We start from the raw sequence: 21,060 nt of genomic DNA, 5'->3' as shown, positions 1-21,060 counted from the left end.
TGGTTTTGCGTTGCTGTCTCTGAATGTGACGTTCCATTGTCATCCAACAACAGAACACCAAGCAACGCATGGATTTCTGGTCCCGATGCTCCATGTACCCATTCATAGCGGACAACTGTTCGCACTTCCTCCTTTGACTAGGGATGGCCAGAACCGGTTCCTGGTGGAACCGGTTTTCGGGTCTGAACGGATCCAGTTCTAGAAGATCCGGTTCCGGAACAGTTTTTTCGGATCCAGGTCTGGAACCGGTTTTTCGAATCCAGGTCTGGAACCGGTTCCGGAACCGGTTCTGAAAACCAGATCTCCAAGAATCGGTTCCTCGTAGAACCGGTTCCGCCGGAACTGGAACTTTGTGGCCATCCCTACCTTTGACCACAACGTTAAAAAAAAGCGTTCTCTCTATAGCTACCAGACTCAGACGGAGAGGCTCGTCCTCGTCTCCGCTTTGCGCAGGCGCTGCGACGTCGCCATCTGTAGGATCGCGGGCGGCCCACTTGTGTCTGGGTGTGTTGCGCGTACAATCGCTGTCTTATTTATTCCATTGCTGTTCGCTTTTCTGAGGAAAACGAGATGAGAAACTTATTTTCAGACTCCCCTCATACATCAATTTAAAAAAAAAAGTAAAATCTGGTTTTTACTATATTATTGAAAAGAAAGCTTGAGGCTGTTAACTGACTAAGAATCTTAGGTTTCTAAGTCCTGGTCTGATTATGGCCTGTTAATATTAAGTAGTGGCACCCGCCAGCCGGTAAAGTGTGATGTCGGGTCTTGCAGTAAAGAAAAATCAGTGAAAAGAGGTAGAAATTGGAGTTACAAACTACAGAGTGGCCCAAACGTAGGTATACAATCCTGTGCTATTCAAATACGTCATTTTACTTTATTTAAATAATGAATTTATTTGCTAAGGTCTGTTCCGAGTTTAACAAATAAACGAAAATATATTAGAAACAAACAATAAGGAAACTAACTCAATACCTATACGGATAATAATAAGTAAATGATATAAAATGCTGTGAGCCGATCAATATGGGACTGTATACCTCCTTTCGGTCCACCCTGTATAAAAAATATAACTGTTCATAGGTCAAAAGGTTATAGTTTCATTTTCTTTCCCTCGATTGCATCAAGATGGGAAAGAGAGAGAGAGAGAGAGAGAGATGAGTTTGAGATGGCTCTTACGCAATGGTACGGAATATATAGCTTTGGATTTTAGTTTTGACTAAGTTACATCAAACTGAATTAATGCAAAATAAAGGAATAAACACAAGTAGCTTTACACTATATCTGAATTAACTATATAGCGATAGAATAATTAGATGATAATAAACACTAATTATGATGTTGAAACCATGAAAAAGCAAAAAGTAATCTCGGAAAAAAATTAAAATTTTCTTACTTCTATAGCCTCAGACATCATAGCCGGGACACTTTACACCGGTCTGATATCTTGGTTGTTCCTACCCAGGCCCACGTTGATATCAACACTGCTCGGATCACTGCCGTCCTTCCTCACCATATCCGTCCAGATTTTGCAGTAACACTGGCGCCGCTAGATTTTTAAATCTGGGGAGGTCAGATGAATTAAAATCAAAATCCTCTTTCCGAAAAAAGTTATATATACAAAGCTGTCTTTCTTTAACCCTTTCACTGTGGAAGGCGACGGAAAAAAAATTCCCTAACCTGCGAATGTCGATTATAGTCGACGTGTTAAAATTTGTCTGTATCTTGGTTTTGTCGATTGTAGTCGCCAAAGGTTTTCTGTGTGATTTCTATTGTTTATCGAAAACAATAGAACACAAAAAAATGAACGGTACAACTTTGGCGACTACTCTCGACAAAGCCGATACGAACAAACAAAGTTTAACACGTCGACTATAGTCGACATTCGCATGTTAAGGAAATTTTGGTTCTGTCGACAAAAGTCGACTTCCTCTGTGAAAGGGTTAAATATATTTCACTAAAATCTGGGGAGACGCGTCCTCCCAACCCCCTGCTAACGACGTCCGTGGCAGTAACAACAATAGCATGCCAATTTTTTGGTCCGAGAGGGTTAAAAGAGTCTTTCCATTAATCTATATCTTTACCGTGTCCCTGGATAACAATCGACAACAGCATAAATAAAAAATAAATAAAAATAAAATACAATACGTAAAAATAAAATGAAATAAATAAATAAGTCACAAACTTTCCTTCCGTGAAAGCAGCAGGTAGAGGCGGAAAGGGCAGTCAATTCTTACATCGCACGTGTGTGTCATTTAGTAGTGAAATATCTTACCTATCTTTACATATCTCGATTCTTATGGAATCCATTAACCTGTATGTAGCATTCATTATTATTTTAAATTCATTTGTTTGTTCACAATATTTTTCAAAACTTTGTTTCCAAAAACCCTCTGTTCTTCTCTGCGCTCCACCGACTAACTTTGGTATCCATACAATAAGATGGATAGAATTATTCTTGTGAAGGTATTTTACTTTTACTGAACTCAAACCCATTTTTCATTACTATTTTTATTCATTTGTCATTATAGTAGACGATATAGTAATACACGGGCCATCCAACCTTCTTGTGTATGTTTTTTTTTTCTTTGTTCTTAGATTTGCAGAAAATTTCTTACAATTCTGCATGACATGTATACTGCACGCTTGCACTGACGTACCAAGGTAAATCATACTTACTATTAGGAATGCGAACGAGTTGAGACACACTTTGTAAAATTCAAGACGAGTCGAGACAAACCTATTTCTCGACTCGAATTTTCGAGTCAAGACTGCTCATAAAAATCTGGACTAAACTCGAATGTCTCGAAAATCTTTCTATAATTTTTAATATTATTTTGAAGAAAGTATTCACTCAGAAACAGCCTTGAAATCAATTTTAGAAAGGTACAGAACGCATAAACTTAATAGTTAATCTTTCGAGATCAAGATTTAATTATCAGCTAAATTCAGTTAATTAGTCAAGTGTTGGCTGTGTGTAGATTGGGGAAGGCATGCGATCTATCTGAGTTTGACCAAGGGCAGGTTGTAATGGCCCGGAGACTCGGTACGAGAATTTCGGAAACTGTAAGACTTGTCGGGTGTTCGAGTTGTGCTGAGGTGAGTGTCTTCAACAAGAGACGAAACCAAGGGGAAACGACGTCCAAACGTCAAGGGGTTGGGCGCCCCCCACCTCATTACAGATGTCGGACGTCGTAGGCTGGGCAGAATGGTAAAACAGGACAGGCAGCGTACTGTGGCGGAACTAACATCAGACTTTAACGTTGGGCAAAGTAGAAGTATGTTTGAACACACACTGCACCGAATACTCATAACGATGGGCCTCCGCAGCCGACGACCCATCCATATTCAAATGTTAACACCACAACATCGGCAACTCGACTGAAATGAACATGTGACCATCGCCATTGGATCTTGGCGCAATGACAGAGAGTTGCATTGTCTGATGAATTCCGATACCTTCATCATGACGATGGGAGGGTGCGAATCCGTTGTGTTCCAAGGGAACAGCTCCTTCACACTTGTACTGCGGGATGGAGACAAGGTGGCGGCTTAATTATGCTCTGGGAAACATTCACGTAAGCATCCATGTGTCTAGTGGAGCTCGAGCAAGGCACCATGACGACCGAGGAATATCGTACACTGTTTGCAGACTACGTACACCCCTTCATGACAACCATGTTTCCCAACGGTTGTGGCATTTTTCGACAAAATAATGCACTATGTCACAAGGCCAGGAGTGTGATGGAGTGGTTCGAGGAACACAGAGACGAATTCCAAGTGATGTGCTGGCACCCCACCTCGCTGGATCTGGACCCAATCGAGCAAATCTGGGATGTGATTGAACGGGAAGTCAGAGCACATCGCCCTTCTCCCCGGAATTTACGGGAATTAGGTGACTTGTGTGTGCACATGTGGTGCCAACTCTCTCGGGCTACCTACCAAGAATCATTGCGTCCATGCCAAGACGCGTCACCGTTGTTATCCGTGCCAAAGGTGGACATACTGACAATTAGGTAGGTAATCATAATGTTCTGGCTGATGTGTGCGTATATTTTAACTCGTATATTTTGTCTCGACTCGAATTTCGAGACGTCTCGTCTCGAATTAGAGTCGAGTCGAGACAGAAACATATTTTCGAGTCGAGACAACATTTTCTCAAAACGAGTAGAGATAGGCTTAAATCTCGACTCGTTCGCATTCCTACTTACTATCTACTAATGGATCGCGTACCACCAGCAGCACACGTACAACAGGTTGAGAAACTACGCTCATCTGTATTTTTTTCTTTCTTTCAATGGTTTCGAGTAATCTCTTCAATGTCTTGTGGACGACTCTGGTATTTGGTATTACTGTTGACAATATTTTTACTTCTTTTTTCTCTTCCATTGTTTTCTGTTTTGAGCTAGTCGAGATCGTACTTATCTATCTTTTTTCTCTATATGTGCTTCCTGTACGTCTGTTGTGTTTTGGAATTGTGATGCTTATTACATGTATCTTTTGTTTTTCCTTTGCTTGTCATTGTGATGTCCTTTTTTGTCGCTTAGTATTGTTCTCTCCCAGGAAAGTTTGTATTTTTGTTTGTTTCTTGTATACTTTCCGGTTGTATGGGTAATACGGTATTTCTTCTGGTATTATTTCCTGTTTCATTCTTATTTCTTCATGTATGATTCTTACAACTTTTGCCGTGTCTTTCCTTGTGCTCAGGTTGACATCACTTACACATCCACTTGTGTTGAGTGTTGTACTATTTCTGGGCGTATTTTATATCATCTGCATTTGTCATCTTGTCTTGAAATGTTTTTCAGGATATTTTTTTCTGTTTCGTATTTGTTTGTCTGGTCTTGTTATTCCTTGCATGAAGTCTTCCCTCTCTGGATACAAGTCTTCTGGATATTATTATTATTATTATTATTATTATTATTACTTGTAGTAGTAGTAGTAGTAGTAGTAGTAGTAGTATTGGAGTAGTAGTAGTAGTATTTGTAGTTTACTTTATGTTTTCAGCATAGAAGTTACATGAGAAGTAATACCTACAACCTGTCTTGCTTCCACCGAAAAATGAATCCTTGTCTTTTACTCGAGATTACTTCAAAACACTTAGGAGTTGCAGGTTGCATAAACATCCAGGCGAAACTATTTAGATAAGTCTTAATTCTTATTACAAAGGCAAGACGCTTCGGTGTCTCAGTCATGCTAATTTCCAATAGTTCATAGTCATGTTGATAGTTGTCGCTAGCGGCGCTTCCTCCTACCTGACGCTGATAGGTGTCGCTAGCTTGCAGACAAGCTGAAGGCTTAGGGAAAGTTAATTCTCTCCTCAGAATATACCCAATGTGATGAAAGGATTCACCAGTGGAGGATCTAACCCGGGATTGGGGAGGCTAGGGCCCTCAGTTTTTTCCTTGACAAAAATAATTTAAGTTATTATTTGTATGTATTTGAAAGTTTATAGTAAACTCATGATATACCTTTCATAGTCTGGGTTCTGGTTGCCCCTCAGTTTTTACTTTCTAAATCTTCCTCTGGGATTCACTTAAGTTCGAGGTATGAAAGTGTGTTTATGAGTGGTTTAAGCGTTTCCGAGAATGGCAGGACACTGCGGAAGACACTCCCCGAACTGATCGGCCTACAGCTGCATGCACCCCGAACAATGTACAGAAAATGAAGATATTTTTGACCCAGGATCGTTGTGTGACAGTGCGAATGATAGTGGAAGAAGTAGGAATTTGATCGTGAGGTAGCCCATCTCATAGTGATGCAGGATTTGGATAAACGCAAGCTTAGCTCCTGACTTGTCCACCATACTTGGAACAAATGCAACTTCTGCTTCACAACACCCGTGGAGAATTCATCGACGTGGCGGATCGAGACCCAAATATGCTATAAACCATTGTTACGAGCGACGAGATATGATGCCTGAGGTACGACCCCGAAGGGAAGCGTCGAAGTATGGAATGGTGGGGTCCAAATATCGATAAAGGGAGAAGGTGCGAAGTGAGAGATTCCGCATCAACACAATGCTCGTGGTGTTCTTCAACTTTGAGAGTCTCAGCTATAAAGAATTCCTCCCTGAGGGCACCACGTTAAATGCAGCTACGTACGTGGAAATACTGAAATGTCTACTGCTACGGTTCAAGCAGGAAAGCACCTAATACTCCAAGTAAGGCGGCTGAACCATGCTCCACGATAATCCCCGACCACATACTGCTTTTCTGGTGCAACAGTTCCTGGTCAACAAGGGAGTTGTGTCAATCAATCCCCCATCCTACTCCCGGACTTTTTCTTATTCCCCAAATTGCATTCAGTCCCAGAGGTTTTTGAATATTTCGGACATCCAACGTAATGTTACGACCCAGCTGATAGGCATCCCTAAAGAGGAGTACGCCAGAAGTTTTCAGAACTTGTACAATCGTTTCCAAAAGTGCATTATCATCAACAGAGATTATTTCGAAAGACAGTAACTGCTATTTCAGTTAAGACAACAAGCAATTCGAAATATAGATATACTCATCGAACTTTCTGGACAGAGGTTGTATAAGCTCTTAATTTAAAATAATGGAATAGTAGACCCTACTCCATATTTCAATGTTTTCGAAATTTCTTAAAAAAAAAAAAAAAAAAAAAAGAGTAAGGGAAACAATTTGTATAATACTGAAATTTACGTTTCTTTATTCGGAAAGAAACTAATGTGAAATTCAGTGTCTAAATTTTTCATTATAATTAAGGAAACGCGTGTTGCAATTTTTCGTAAATCCGCTCCGGGAAAGGAAATCATTTTCTACAATGTTCATATTATCAGGTTTGAAATGAAATGAAATCTTTTAGTTTTATGTCCCTCCCACAGCATGCCGGCTAAGCTAAAGCAGACGATGATGATAAGAAATGAATGCAATGGTGGAACGAATAACGTGGGAGGAAACAGGAGAACCCCGAGAAAATCCACGAACATGGTGTTTGTCCACCACAAAGTCCAGTTGGCGCAGACTGAGATCGAACCAGGGACTCAATGCACTAAAGGTGAACGATCTACCACTGAGCCAGCAGGGCCCGATTTTCAGGTTTATATTCATTAAATCTTATTCTTCCTGGGCGAAGAATGGACAATTCTACTAGTACTATTATAGACTGATACATTTAAGGGTAAGAAATATAATATTTTTGTGAATCTCAGAAGGTCTTAATTGATGAATAAATAAATAAATACATAATCAGGAAAATAGAAGAATAAGTTCCAAGTACTGTAAGATACAGATGGTGATCAGAAAAATGGAAACACCTCTAGTTGGTTACACGTCAGATGTATGGGTTGGCAGTGGTGTCGTGGCGCCCGCAGCGCCGGACCGCTAGTGGTGGTGTGTTAGGTCGGTCTCCATACTACGTCAGGCGCAGTGGAACAGCAGTGTTCAGTGGCTGCAGCAGACGGAGGTAGTGTAAAATGGGAGACCTTTCAGATTTTCAAAGAGGGCAAATTGTTGGTGCGCGGTTATGTGGAGTGAGTGTGACGGCAGTGGCTACTGTGTTAGGTGTGTCGCGTGGGACAGTGTCGAAGGTGATGACGGCCTACACAACACACGGGAAGACCACATCGGGGAAGCGGAACAGTGAGCGGAAGAAAATCATGAGTGACAGGTCACGCCGGGTATTAAAGCGCATTGTCACGCAGAACCGTCGTGCTACTGCGGAGCAAATGACGGATGAACTCAATCAGCACCTCCCCCACCATGTTTCGACAATCATAGTTCGCCGCGAATTACATGACATGAATTTACGGGGTCGTGTTGCACGGGCCAAACCGCTCATCAGGGATCATAACGCTTTCGCACGCCACAAATGGTGCCGCGACCATGCAACTTGGACCGTTGAAGACTGGAAACGTATGATATGGTCGGATGAGTCATCTTCCACCCTATTCCCAACCACGGGCCGTGTTTATGTGTGGAGAACGCCCAAAGAAGCTTATGATCTGCAGTGTCTCCGCCCAACTGTGAAACATGGCGGCGGCTCGGTGATGCTGTGGGCCGCAATATCATGGTTTACTTTGGGTCCTGTGGTCACACTTAGCGGACGAATCACTGCCAACGATTATGTCGCAATTTTAGGAGACCACTTGCATCCTATGGTCCGGATGTTGTTCCCGGACAATGACGCCATCTTCCAGGATGATAATGTACCCATTCACACAGCTGGCGTTGTTGCAGCGTGGTTTGAAGAACATCGGGATGAAGTTCAACACCTCTCCTGGCCCGCCCAATCCCCAGATCTCAACATAATTGAACATCTGTGGTCCGTCTTAGAAACACGACTCCGGCGACGATTTCCACCTCCATCCTTTCTCACAGAACTGGCCGATGCCCTGCACGAGGAATGGTGTAAAATTCCACTTGCTACCATTCACGACCTCTATGCCTCCATTCCACGTCGCATCAAGGCTGTTCTGAGGGCGAAAGGTGGCCCGACACCATATTAATCTGGTAAGTTGCAATTTCGTTAAGGTGTTTCCATTTTTCTGATCACCATCTGTATATTTGAAAGAAATGTCTGTTTGCTTAAGTTTTAGCGTGTCTTTTCAGCACTGAGGCTGTATGAGATGTAGTGGACCGATCGTAATGAGTTCAATTTTCAGGGCTGCCAACGGGAATCAAACCTAGAACCCCCATGCACCAAAGGCGTATCCACTAGCTACTAGATTAGTGAGAAAGGCATATTCCAAAAACAGTATAAAATGTAAGACTATAATAAAGCATTAGAGAAGTATCTAATTAAATCATCTGCGTATATGGAGTATAATTCATGTATAAAATTCACTAGCAGAATGCCCGTTCTTCGCACGGAGAGAATACGCTTCATTTTGGACATAATGACTCCATTTGGATTTAAACGGCATCGGAAGTGTCACTGTTCGTCTTAGCAACCTTGAAAACTATGAATTTGACACTAATATCAGTCATTTTCGATCATTTTTAAATATCTTCTTCTCCCCTCCGTTGCACCTCAAAGTGAAATGATTAAAACCATCCCAGGACCGAACTTCATCTACATTGAAAATTTGATTGAGATCGGTCGGGTTTTCAAGCAGTACGAAGTCACAAACATAGTCACTTTTATTTATATATAGAGAGACAGAGGCGGATCCAGGATATGATCAAGGGAGGGGCTAAACCATATTTTGCCGTTTTATCCAGTGTAAAGCAGGATTGAAGCCCATTTTGTCCAGTGTATACCTGAGCGTCAAGGGGGGGCTATAGCCCCTATATCCCCCCTTGGATCGCCACTGTATAGAGAGATTACATTCGACAAAATGATTGAAATAAACTCCGTAAAATAGAATTAAATCCGAAACTTTACGTACGAAATAATCGCACTTATTTTGCGGAAAATAGTAACAAATTCAATAGATAAAAACCATAGTTCTAAGATATGGACAAGGTAGGAAAGGAAATAAGGTATACGGATATTAGTAAGGCCCAGCATCAGAAAAATAACCCAGATTGTTTGGTGAGCATGACGTCCATTCACCAAATTACTTAATTGAAAATTTTATGTTTATCCACTTTATAATATACTTTATGTGCACCCGATACCCGAAATTCTGTTTGAAATCTCCTTACTCAGTTATTTTTTAAGCAATTAACCTCCTTGAATTTATTTTTCTGGGTATAACACTGGATCTCACTGATGTCAGAATTCTGAAGCAGTTACGATTCCAAAATTTTATCCATGAGGGGGGAAAGGAATGCAAACAACTAAGTTCATAATCTGATATTTTAAATAATAATAATAATAATAAAATAATAATAATAATAATAATAATAATAATAATAATAATAATAATAATAATAATAATAATAATAATAATAATAATAATAATAATAATAATAAATATTGAGAGTCTCAATGTTTTCCGAAGTTGGAATACAAAGCCTCATGACACAAGATATGCGTGAGTTTACTTCCCATAGGGTGTATTGACAGTGATATAAACAGTATGAATTTATGGTAAATTCATACTGTTTCATAAAATTTTGTAACTTGAGTGAAAGCCGTAATCTTCCTTGCGCACGCATTTGGTTCTGAAAACTATCGTATTTTAAATATTTTTATATGGCTAGAATATTACGATTCAAAAACCAATTTCATGGGGTCTGATGAGCACCCAAAAATTATTGTTGGCAGGGGTCCAAACTTTTGAGGAGGGAGGCAGCCCAACACTACCTACCTACTTACCTATCTATCTATCTATCTATCTATCTATCTATCTATATATATATATATCTATATCTATCTATCTATCTATCTATCTATCTATCTATCTATCTATCTATCTATCTATATATCTATATATATATATATATATATATATATATATATATATATAGTGGGGCTATAGCCCCTATAGCCCCCCTTGAATCCGCCCTTGTATACATATATATTAAAAATACAGAACTGGATTGTTTTTATAAGAGAAAATGTACAGATGAAGTGTAAGATCAATTTTTAATGCTACATCAGTCATTTCCTTGTTAAACAAATATAGTTTTATTGAGAAAGTGCAAAAATGTATGTTGAGTTAGGAAGTTTTAGGGGGTCCGGACTCAGGGGACCGCCTCCCCCCCCCCCCCGAGAGTGCGCTACTGCTTGAAATATATCAAATATTAACGAGCCGTTAAAACAACTTTAATCTGTCCAAGTTGAAAAACGACTTCAAGTTCAAAACGTAATTTCAACTCTTAATAGAATTCCCTCCTCTTCAGATAGGCCTTCGCGCACTTGTCATTTACTGTATGTAATTTTGATATATTGCACAGCTATGTTAAAGAGCATTCCATAAATGTAAAAGTTAGTAAAACGAAGGTCTCGAATTTATTTTCACCTTCATCCAATGTTGTTATTCCAGCTCCTTATGTCACTGAGTGAGTGCAGTGAATAAAATATTTTGCTAGTACGTAGGCTATAGTAGTTGCAGCTTTGTCGGTACAGATTAAAAGAAATTAACCGTACTGTTTCTGTGACACCAATCGGCAGACAACACAACGTTAAGCACGACAAGCAAGCAAAAGGGGTTTTTCGGTTTGTTACTAAACAAGAAAGAGGAAAAAGAAAGAAAAAGTGCGACACTAGCGCCAAGCACAGATGTCGGAAAGTTGATAGAAGTTAGTTCAGCACAGGCTTTGCAGTGTAGCGGGAGCCATCTGTCGTTTCTCTGCGGGACCGTTTCCTACAAAGCACGTTCATTGTGCTGTTTGTCGGTTTTTCAGCTGCGTGTGTTTGTTATATCGTTGGAAGTGTGGGAAGAATTTTTAAAAATTTGAAACCGCTGACAAGTTGTTAAAATAAGTTTGTTGGGTGGTCGTGGCACTTTTTATATTGTGATATTGGTGCAAAAAAGAAGAAAACAAGAACAGTGTGTTATTCTGTGCTGTGACAATATTGTAAACAAAAGATATAAAAGTAAATATTTTCAGTGCTTGGAAAATAGATATTGAAGAATCCATATTATTCTTATACATTTATATGTTCCATTTATAAAATGTAGTTTTGCTATTTTGTTTGTGTGTTCTAGAAGAAAATAGTGGATCATTTTATTCAGTGATTTGATTCAGAAACATGTGTTTTGTGTGAATAAACAAAAAGTTTTCGTATATCACTTTAGTTTTGTCCACCGCTGGAACTTTTCCTACCTGCTTCTTGTGAAAGAAGGAGCAGCCTTTTGTTATTACAGAACAGGATAGTTCCTTTTAAATATAAAAGCTTTACGTCGTGGGAACTTAAAAGCCTAAAAAACATGTCAAAGCAAAACCTAGCCAACGGTTTGTGTTTGAATTCAGAGCATAATGGACTTCTCACTTTGAAAGAAGAACGTTTGGAATCCCTAATCAAGAAAGAACCAATCACTAACACGTATCACGTGGAACATACACCATTTGCAAGGTAAGTTAATTAATAATGATAATAATAATAATAATAAATCAAATCACCATGCTCGTGTTAATGTTGACATTAGTAACTGCATAACATTACGATAGTTTTAATATTTTTATATTTTCAGATATAATTATCACGAAGCATTGTTTTAAAAATGTTTTTCATTTTAGAAATTGAGCACTAAAAATCAGACCTCAGAGCCTCTAAAATAATGAATCTGCCACGAATCTTTGTCGAAAACGCTTCCACACACTGCCTAGAATATCAGTCAAAATATTTCTTCACTAAAAGTTAGGATGAAGCAGTGAAATTTTTTTTAAAAAATCCGGGAGGAGACATGAAACTTTCAATACAATCGGAGATAGGCTAAAACTCGAGGGGTTTGAAGTTTTCAGGGGGATTCCCACGGGTCACTCCTGAAATCACTCACGCGCTGGGATCACACATAAGGCGCAGGTTTTCATTACAGGATACCGTATTTGTTGTAATAAAGTTAGTTTTTTGTTGCCCGTATTTCTGTTTATATGCAAGGATTTTAATACATTTTCAAATTCGAGACGAGACAGGTAAATATATGTCAATTATCGGCTCGTTTTTGAGGCGAGACGATATAATTCTCGAGTCTCGTGAACACAGTGGCGCAACCAGCTATGAGCTCGGGGGGGCCAGGCCTCTTGACCCTGGCCTATATTATCAGCAGCGCTGCACATAAATTTTAGTGAAATTAAAAAAATATATATATATTGTTTGGTAGTCTTGGCCCCCCTCTCGAAATAAAATCCTGATTGCGCCACTGCGTGGGCAATACTAGTTCATCCAAGTTTTAAATTTCAAACATTGTTATATAGTGGTGTCTGATCCATAGTACAAAAACTATAGGGTTTGTTCCACGGGAGGGGGCCATGTAACCTAACCTAACCTATTAAAAAGCAATAACATTATCTAAGTTTCTGTATTAGAAGTTAGAAAATTTTTGTATCAGTATAATTGGCCTCCTTCTGAGAGAAAAAAGTTCAAAACGGGAAAAATTGATAACGTGATAGTACGAACATATTGAAGAGAATTTATCAACGTTGAAAAATACGTCAGTCAGTACACAATATACTTCAATATTACATATATTTTAAAAGTTATTATACCAACCCCTTCGTGGACTCGCGTTACACGGAGGGATTGTGATACCTTCTAGATGAAAATAAGAATAAAAAATGAAATGAAATCTTTAAGCTTTACGTCCCACGCTTATTCCGGTTAGGCTAAAGGAGACAGTGATGATGAGAGATGAATGAAATGGTGGAATGAAGAAAGTGGGAGGAAACGGGAGAACCCCGAAAAAATCCGCAAGGGCGGTGTTTGTCCACAACAAAGTCCACACGGCGCGAGCTGGGATCGAACCAGGGACCCCAAGCACCGGAGGTGAAGGCAAATAAGAATAAAATCAGGGCATAAACTTCATACATAGATTTACAAAATGAGACGAGAAAAGCTTTCCGCGAATCAAGACGAGAGTTCCACAAAATATTACGAGCCTTACTCTTTACCTCGTCTCATCTCGTACGTATTTGTCTTGGCAAAATTTGCAGACTGCAGCTTAGTGGCGGGTCTCTGAGGAGAATTGCCGAGGGTAGATAATTCCAAAACTCAAAATTTGCGTCACTGACAATTTCGCAAAATGAGTAGGCCTATATGAAATCGAATATCGCAAAACTACAACGAAAATCTTGAGTTGCGTTGACGCAAACCGATCTCGATTGAGATCTCAGGAGAAAGGGAAAAAATGAAATCTTTTAGTTTTACATCCCACGATTATGCCGGCTAGGCTAAAGGAGACGGTGATGATGAGAAAAGAATGAAGAAAGTGGGAGGAAACCGGAGAATCTCGAAGAAACCCATGCACACGGTGTTTGTCCACCACAAGGCTCAGTTGGCGGGAGCTGGGATTGAACCTGGGATCCCATGCACCAGAGTTAAACGCACTACCACTGAGCCACCGCGGTTGAATTTCCAGTTAAAACTTTGAAAGCGTTCCTACTTTCTTCTATTCTGGCTACATGACCGACCCACCTGAGCATCCTACACTTAATAACCCTAATACTGTTTGATAAACCGTATAAATTATGTAGTTTCTCGTTATGAAGTTTCCGCCATTCCTGATTCCAGCTCCTCTTGGGTTCGAATATTTCGTCACAGGATGTTGTTCTCAAATACTTTCAGTATGCGTTTTTTTTTTAACTCAGAATAAGCGACCATGTTTCGCAACCATAGAGAACAACAGGCATGATTATCTTTTATATATTTTAAGCTTGAAATTCCTCGACAAAATTCGCGACGACAAAGAGTTTTGAACTGAATAATAAGACGAATTCCCTGCTTTTAGTCGACATTTAATTTTTTCGTGAATACAAATGTACTTTCGAAAGCACTTCAGACTTCATAGACTCTTTAATTTCCTTCCGTTCAAATCTTATTGTTCAGTTTACCAGAAATGATCTTCAGGGCAGATTAGATAATGCTTTTAAAAGAAAATGAATTCATTGGCCTATAAAGAAGAATAAACTGGTAAAGACAGTTCTATTATCAGTCATTACGTTGCTGAATTTTTTAGTATTGATAAAATAAAATTGTCTCGTAACGTTTCTAATGTGTCGGTTTCTGGTTTAAAGTCCTCTCCATCATCTTGATTTTTTCTTTGTCAGTCCGAGTAGGCAAAGGGCAGTATGATACTTTTAAATTTAATACACGCACCATGGGTAACTCTTAAAAATATCTTCCCAGTTTATTTTATTCCGGCGAATCAGGGTCAAAGGCTTCCATAATATTTTTTTTTTAAAAAAAAAAAAGAAAGAAAAAGGAAGTTTTCCAGATTATTCCTACAGGGAATTCAAAGTTCGAGTTTATTAAATTATCATATTATCTTATTCTAATAATTAGGCGCAAATATCTTACGTATTTTAAGGTTTGTGTTGTACCTAATAGCTTTCTGTTTGCACTCATTTAGAAACGCGAAAATAAATGTCGGTTTTCTAAATGGCTGGAAATCGAAAGTAGATAAGTGGAGTCTTGATAAGGGTATCTCATTTAAAATAATATTGTCTATGGAGCTCTTGTTCCATATTTCGATTATCGTTTATCTATTTGAAGATATCACATAATTACTGTAAAATGAGTGGTATTTTAATTTCGCCGTGGAAGATGGCTGTTAAGCCGACAAACCTTTAAAGAGGGGGCGGTTAAAGTGAGTCCACTGTATAGTATATATAAATTTAAATATTGCTTCAATTAAATTTGATTCATTACGGTATTAAGATAATATATAGCAAAATTTAGTTTCCATAAAGCAAAGAACATTTAAATAGATTTGAAAAAGAAATCAAACAATTTGAATTTCAGTTAATTTAAAAGAAAACAAAAATAGTTTCCTATACTGCATAAATCAATTGGCTAAAAAATAAAGGTGATGTACGGATACTCAATAGTGTTAATACATATCCATGCGACGTTCTTTGGATGCATCACAGGTTGTTCCATACATATCCCGGGACGTTCAGATTGTCAGTAGAAATTTATAAGGAGAATGGAAATATTCACCGAATGTTCCTTGAATTTGAATGCGATGTGCCTGTTATGGGTGTCCAAAAGATGTCCTGTGATTATCCCAGGAAAATACCAGAAATGACCCACAGGAATCACACTCTACGTTCCATGGACTTCCTGAAATCATGGGACTGACGTGCCTTGTATATCCAGGTTACATACATCTCAGTTCTACGTGGTAATATTGCATCCGAACACAAGTTATAGTGTAGTGCGTTCACTCAACATGAGTGCAGCTCGGCAAATTTCTTTCAAGTTCCCATGCTGATTTTTACTACAGCATCCCTTCCTCCCCCATCCTTCTTTGGACCGCATTTGCGGGGTTGCAGCGTCTTAACCAGGCCCGTATCCAGGGAGGTATAGGGGAGCCGGGCCCCCCTAAAATTTTCACGGTAGGCTTACAAGTGAACTATAATATGGCGATGAACTATAATGTGGTTGAATCGCCCCCCCAAACTTCGACCGCTCCCCCTAAATTTTTGGGCTGGCTACGGGCCTGGTCTTAACACGCACTGCGTTTGTACTTTCTTCCTAGTATTATGGAAACTCCTCCGTGGCTAAGCGGTTAGCGTACGCGCCTTTGGCGTGGGAGACCCGGGTTCGATTCCCGGTGAGAGCTCATGTTCGGATTCCACGTTAATCAGTAGGTCCACGTCTCATATAGCCTCGCTGCTGAAAGGGACGCTAAACTAAAATCAACTCAACTCCTAGTACTATGGCTAATCTAATATGAGAAAGATGTCAGGCATTGTAAAAACAACTAACTAAAAGGACAACGTTTGGAACTGTGGCAACTAAGAGCACGTGGAGTTGACAAGTAACTGTCAATTGTTTGAAATGAAGGACCTGATTGACCATTTAGTTATCGAGGGGGTTCCAGAAGTTTCCTTTCCGTACAATCAGACGATGACATTTATGGCACAAACCACCATACATAGAAGACGGCATTCTTTACGTATGAACTGCACATCAGTTGAATAAACGAATTATACTCTTTCTTCGTAACGTATGCAAACAAACGCGTAACTAGAACAACTGTTAAAAGACGTGTTTTGGTGTAGTTGTTTACTTTGCAGAAAAGGAAGGAAGTGGAGGAGCAATCATATCTACGATATGGCCTCTGTACAGTATTCTGTCAGAACGTGTTATTGTTTACTTGTTTACAAACAAAGCAAGCTCAAATTTCATTGAGAGAGAAATGATTGTTTGTTAAAGATGTTTAAAAAGCTTTTAAAACATGATCCGTTTTCGTTCAACTGTCAGTTGTGTGATGAATTGTTATAAACTGTTATTGATTATGCATCTGACCTCCTAGTTCCTTGGCCTAAGGTTAAAAAAAGAAAAGGAATATGTAATCAGATGAGAAACCTGATGAGGGCTGCCTTTACCTCAGTTTCTCTTGTTTTACTAAATGAGGACGAAGGCAGGGAGGAGAATACATTCTGAGGATGAATGCTAGTGAGAGCGAGGACAAGATACTTTCCGAGGGTGAGGGCAATAATATATTTTGAAGCTAACGGGAAATGAAGGTGAGGGTGGATACATATTCTGAGGGTGAGTGCTAGTGATGGCGAAAGAGAGGGAGGACAAGTCAGGGCGGATACATATTCTGAAGGCAGGTGCGAGTAAGGACGAGAATACATTCTGAGGGTTAGTGCTAGTGAGGACAAAGCTTACAGTCATTTTGAGGGTAAGGACGAGAATATATTCTGAGGATGAGTGCTGGTGACTGATGAGGACGAGGGCAAGAGAGTACAAGACGAGAATACGTTCTGAGGGTGAGCACAACAATAGATATTGAAGGCAACGACGATTGAAGATATGGTCGGATACATATCCTGAGGGCGAGGGCAGGTGGATGTAAGGACCAGAATATAGTCTGAGTTGAGTGCTAGTGAGGACAAGGATGACAATCATTTTGAGGGTGAGGACGGCAATAAATTTTAAGGGTAAAGATAAATGATGGTTAGGAAAAATGCTCACATCTAAATCAGATTTTCTTTTTTAAATTCTGAGCTTTAAAATTGTGATACGACATGTTACAGCTGACAAGGCGAGATAGAAGTTTGGTTTGGTTTCATTTGGAAGCTTTTTTTCTTCTTCTTTCTTTTAACGGGTCCTAATGACGTGTCAGTTCAGTTCGTCTAACCATCCACATTGGGTGACAGGAAGCTGCCACTTGTCTGGGAGATCTGGTCTCGAGGGAAGTGCCCAGAACGAACATAAAACATGTCTCATTCTTTCTGTCTAGATTTCAACACCGTAGCATCATAATGAAGAAAAAATTATTGCTACATAAGTGTGTGTTGTCTTTCACATGCAAACTCACGCAATTTGGTTTTAGTAAGAAGACAGTTTTGCAATATATTATTGCTTGTAAATAATTGTATAATATAATAGAAACATTATTTAATGGCATGTTATCACTCCGTGCAGAACTTTTTGTCATATTAACTGATATCAAATTTGTTAACGCAAAATTTTCGGTGTTGTATTACATATAGAAATGTGCCCGCACTAGCTCTTTGGATGAACTAAGTTTGGATGCTTTTGAAAATAAAACGGAACTAAAATTCTTAGTGCTAGTTCAACCAAATATTGCACGTTCAAGTAGAAGATGTGTGGTTAGCACACCTATCAACGTTTTGAGTCATAGCAATCCAGGAAACTTCTCAAATACCTAATAAAACAGGGAGGGTGGGCACAGAAAAGTATATGTCTCCACCAAGAGTCGAACTGCAAACTCGATTTGCACACATGCTAACAATTTGGAACATTAATTAGAGAAATCCATCTAACTTTGTCAGATAAGCCTACAGTACACCGACTTTAGATAGTGTCTACACCGACTTTTGTATGAAATATTTGGTGGACAAAACATTCGCACTTATGTCCGGTAGGTTGTTCGCCACGATGGAGGAGTCATGTGAAAACGCTGAGCCATTATACAGTGTGTCCAAAAAAGAATGTTCCTTTAAAAAAAATAGGGTCCGTTGATGTGATATTAGAATCCTTTATATACCAAAAGCAAGGTAATATAATTTTCTTTTACCCAGCTTACGAAGATTCAATATGGTCGCCCTTCGTGACACGGCAGATATCTAGTCGATACTTAATTTCTTCCCGTGCTCGAATCTCAATGACTTCAAAACCTTTTGTGGTCCTTTTCGCTTTGCCTTTGCCTCTGCATAGGCAACCTGTCTCCATGAGCTGGGATCGACTCCGAAGTGTCGCCGAAATTTGCGTTGAACTGTGATAATGGATGTTGTCTTTGCGTATTCCACAGCACAAAATTCCTTCTGTTGTGTGGGCGCCATCTTGAAAAAAAATTGACATCTTGGAAACGACGGGTATTTCAATCAAAACTGGAGTATCTAATAACAATCCTTGTCACTGACACCTCTCTCCACAAACTGGGCACCTAGAACAAAAAGTAAAGGGTACAATTTTCTTCGTACATCCGATAGTTTATAAATGTATTAGTGAACATGAAATACAAGTTATTTTCCCCCTATAACAATGATTAGCTTCTCTCCGAACTTGAGATTCACTGTTATGTGAATCGGCTCCTACGTCATCAAAACTCTTTTTGTTTGTTCATCGAAAATTAGCGTTCCTTTTCAGCAACAATGCTCATGCAACATGGACCGCTTACGGTGAAATCCAGATCATCGTAATGTGTTCATTGCTCTACTGCCGGGAATCGAAATTACAGGGTGGCCCAAAAGTAGGTATACCGTACCGTACTGATCAGCTCATTGCATTTTATATCATTTCTTATTGTTATCCATCAGGTACATTTAGTTTCTTTATTATTTGTTCTTAATGTATTTTTACTTATATCTTAAGCTCGGAAGAGCCGAAGCAAATAAACCCATAAACTAGAATGTTAATACTTGATCAATCCAGGGGTGTGTACCAACTTTTAGGCCACCCTGTAGAATCCCGTACGTCAGCGCGCACGCTAGTCACTGACTAGACCAACAGTGGGAGCTAGTATCGATTCATATTTATATGAGTAGATCCTTAGTTGTACATGTCACTTAAAACAAAAGCAAGAAACGTTTGTTTTCAAAATAATTTAAGATGTTATTATTCTAATGTGATGTACTCGGTTTTGACGTGGGGACCACGGCGGCTCAGTAGTAGAGCGCTTAAGTCTTCATCCCGGCGAAATTAAAATACCGCTAATTTTACAGTAATTATGTGATATCTTTCGACGAATATTAACAATTTTACTTTCGACGAATAGTACGAATTTTACAGTAATACTTTCGACGAATATTAACAAACTGCAAATTGCGAAATATCAAATAGTTTGTCACAAATAGAGGAGGAGTGACTATCATGATTTCTTGAAGCGTTATCACTACATACAACTTAAGAGTCTTCATCCGGCGAAATTAAAATACCGCTAATTTTACAGTAATTATGTGATATCTTCAAATAGATAAAAGATAATTGAAATATGGAACAAGAGCGCCCTAGACAATATTATTTTACATGAGAAACCGTTATCACGACTCACTTATCTGCCTTCGATTTCGAGCCATTTTGAAAATCGGCATTTATTTTCGCGTTTCTAAACAGCTGAAAACGGAAAGCCACTAGGTGACTTGTGATAACGGTACCTCACGCAAAATAATATTGTCTAGGGTGCTCTTGTTCCACATTTCAATTATCTTTTATCTATTTGAAGATATCACATAATTACTGTAAAATTAGCGGTATTTTAATTTTGCGGGGATGAAGACTCTTAACTCTGGTGTGGGGAGTCCCAGGTTCCATCCCTGGCAAATTAAATTTGTGGTGGACAACATCGTGTCTGTTGGTTTTCTCGGAGTACTTCCGTTCCCTCCCACTTTCTCATTCTACCAATTTTTTCATCATCATTCACTTGTCTTATCAACGTCTCCCTTAGCCTTAAGAGGCCTCATCCCGGCGAAATTAAAATACCGCTAATTTTACAGTAATTATGTGATATCTTCAAACAGATAAAAGATAATTGAAATGTGGAACAAGAGCGCCCTAGACAATATTATTTTACATGAGATACCGTTATCACGACTCACTTATCTGCTTTTGATTTCAAGCCATTTAGAAACGTGAAAATAAATGCCGATTTTCTAAATGGCTGAAAATCGAAAGCAGATTAGTGAGTCGTGATAACGATATCTCATGTAAAATAACATTGTCTAGGACGCTCTTGTTCCACATTTCAATTATCTTTTATCTGTTTGAAGATATCACATAATTACTGTAAAATTAGCGATATTTTAATTTCGCCGGGATGAGGCCTCTTAAGGGCATAATCGTGGGACGTTAAACTGAAATATATTATTTTTGGGGGAGGAGGATTTCGACATGTATCCGTAATTCTAGATTTGATTTGGTATCGTGAAACCTGGATTAAGAGAGAAAGAATTCCAGCCTAGAAAGTCAACATTATTGGCGTTAGAAATTCTGATCACTCATTATTCAGTTGAATGTGCGCCGTTTGCACAGTATCCCTTCGAAAATTGATTTCTACTCGTCTTCACG

The 21,060-nt window shown here is 39.1% G+C and overlaps 1 protein-coding gene across 1 annotated transcript in view; it reads left to right on the top strand.

Moving 5' to 3' along the window:
• Positions 1-11,173: 11,173 nt before the first annotated feature.
• LOC145670961 (serine/threonine-protein kinase 17A-like) overlaps positions 11,174-21,060 on the top strand; it is a 411,415-nt gene continuing 401,528 nt past the window's right edge. Inside the window, exon 1 of the mRNA XM_081739548.1 lies at positions 11,174-11,931. Coding sequence (XP_081595674.1) covers positions 11,786-11,931 — 146 coding nt within the window. The 5' untranslated portion in view covers positions 11,174-11,785. The remainder of the gene's footprint in view (positions 11,932-21,060) is intronic.

This window comes from Thermobia domestica, chromosome 15 (genome assembly GCF_964235325.1).
Source record: "Thermobia domestica chromosome 15, izTheDome1.hap1.1, whole genome shotgun sequence".
In the NCBI taxonomy this organism is placed as follows: Eukaryota; Metazoa; Arthropoda; class Insecta; order Zygentoma; family Lepismatidae; genus Thermobia; species Thermobia domestica.
This window is presented reverse-complemented; position numbering and strand designations above follow the sequence as displayed.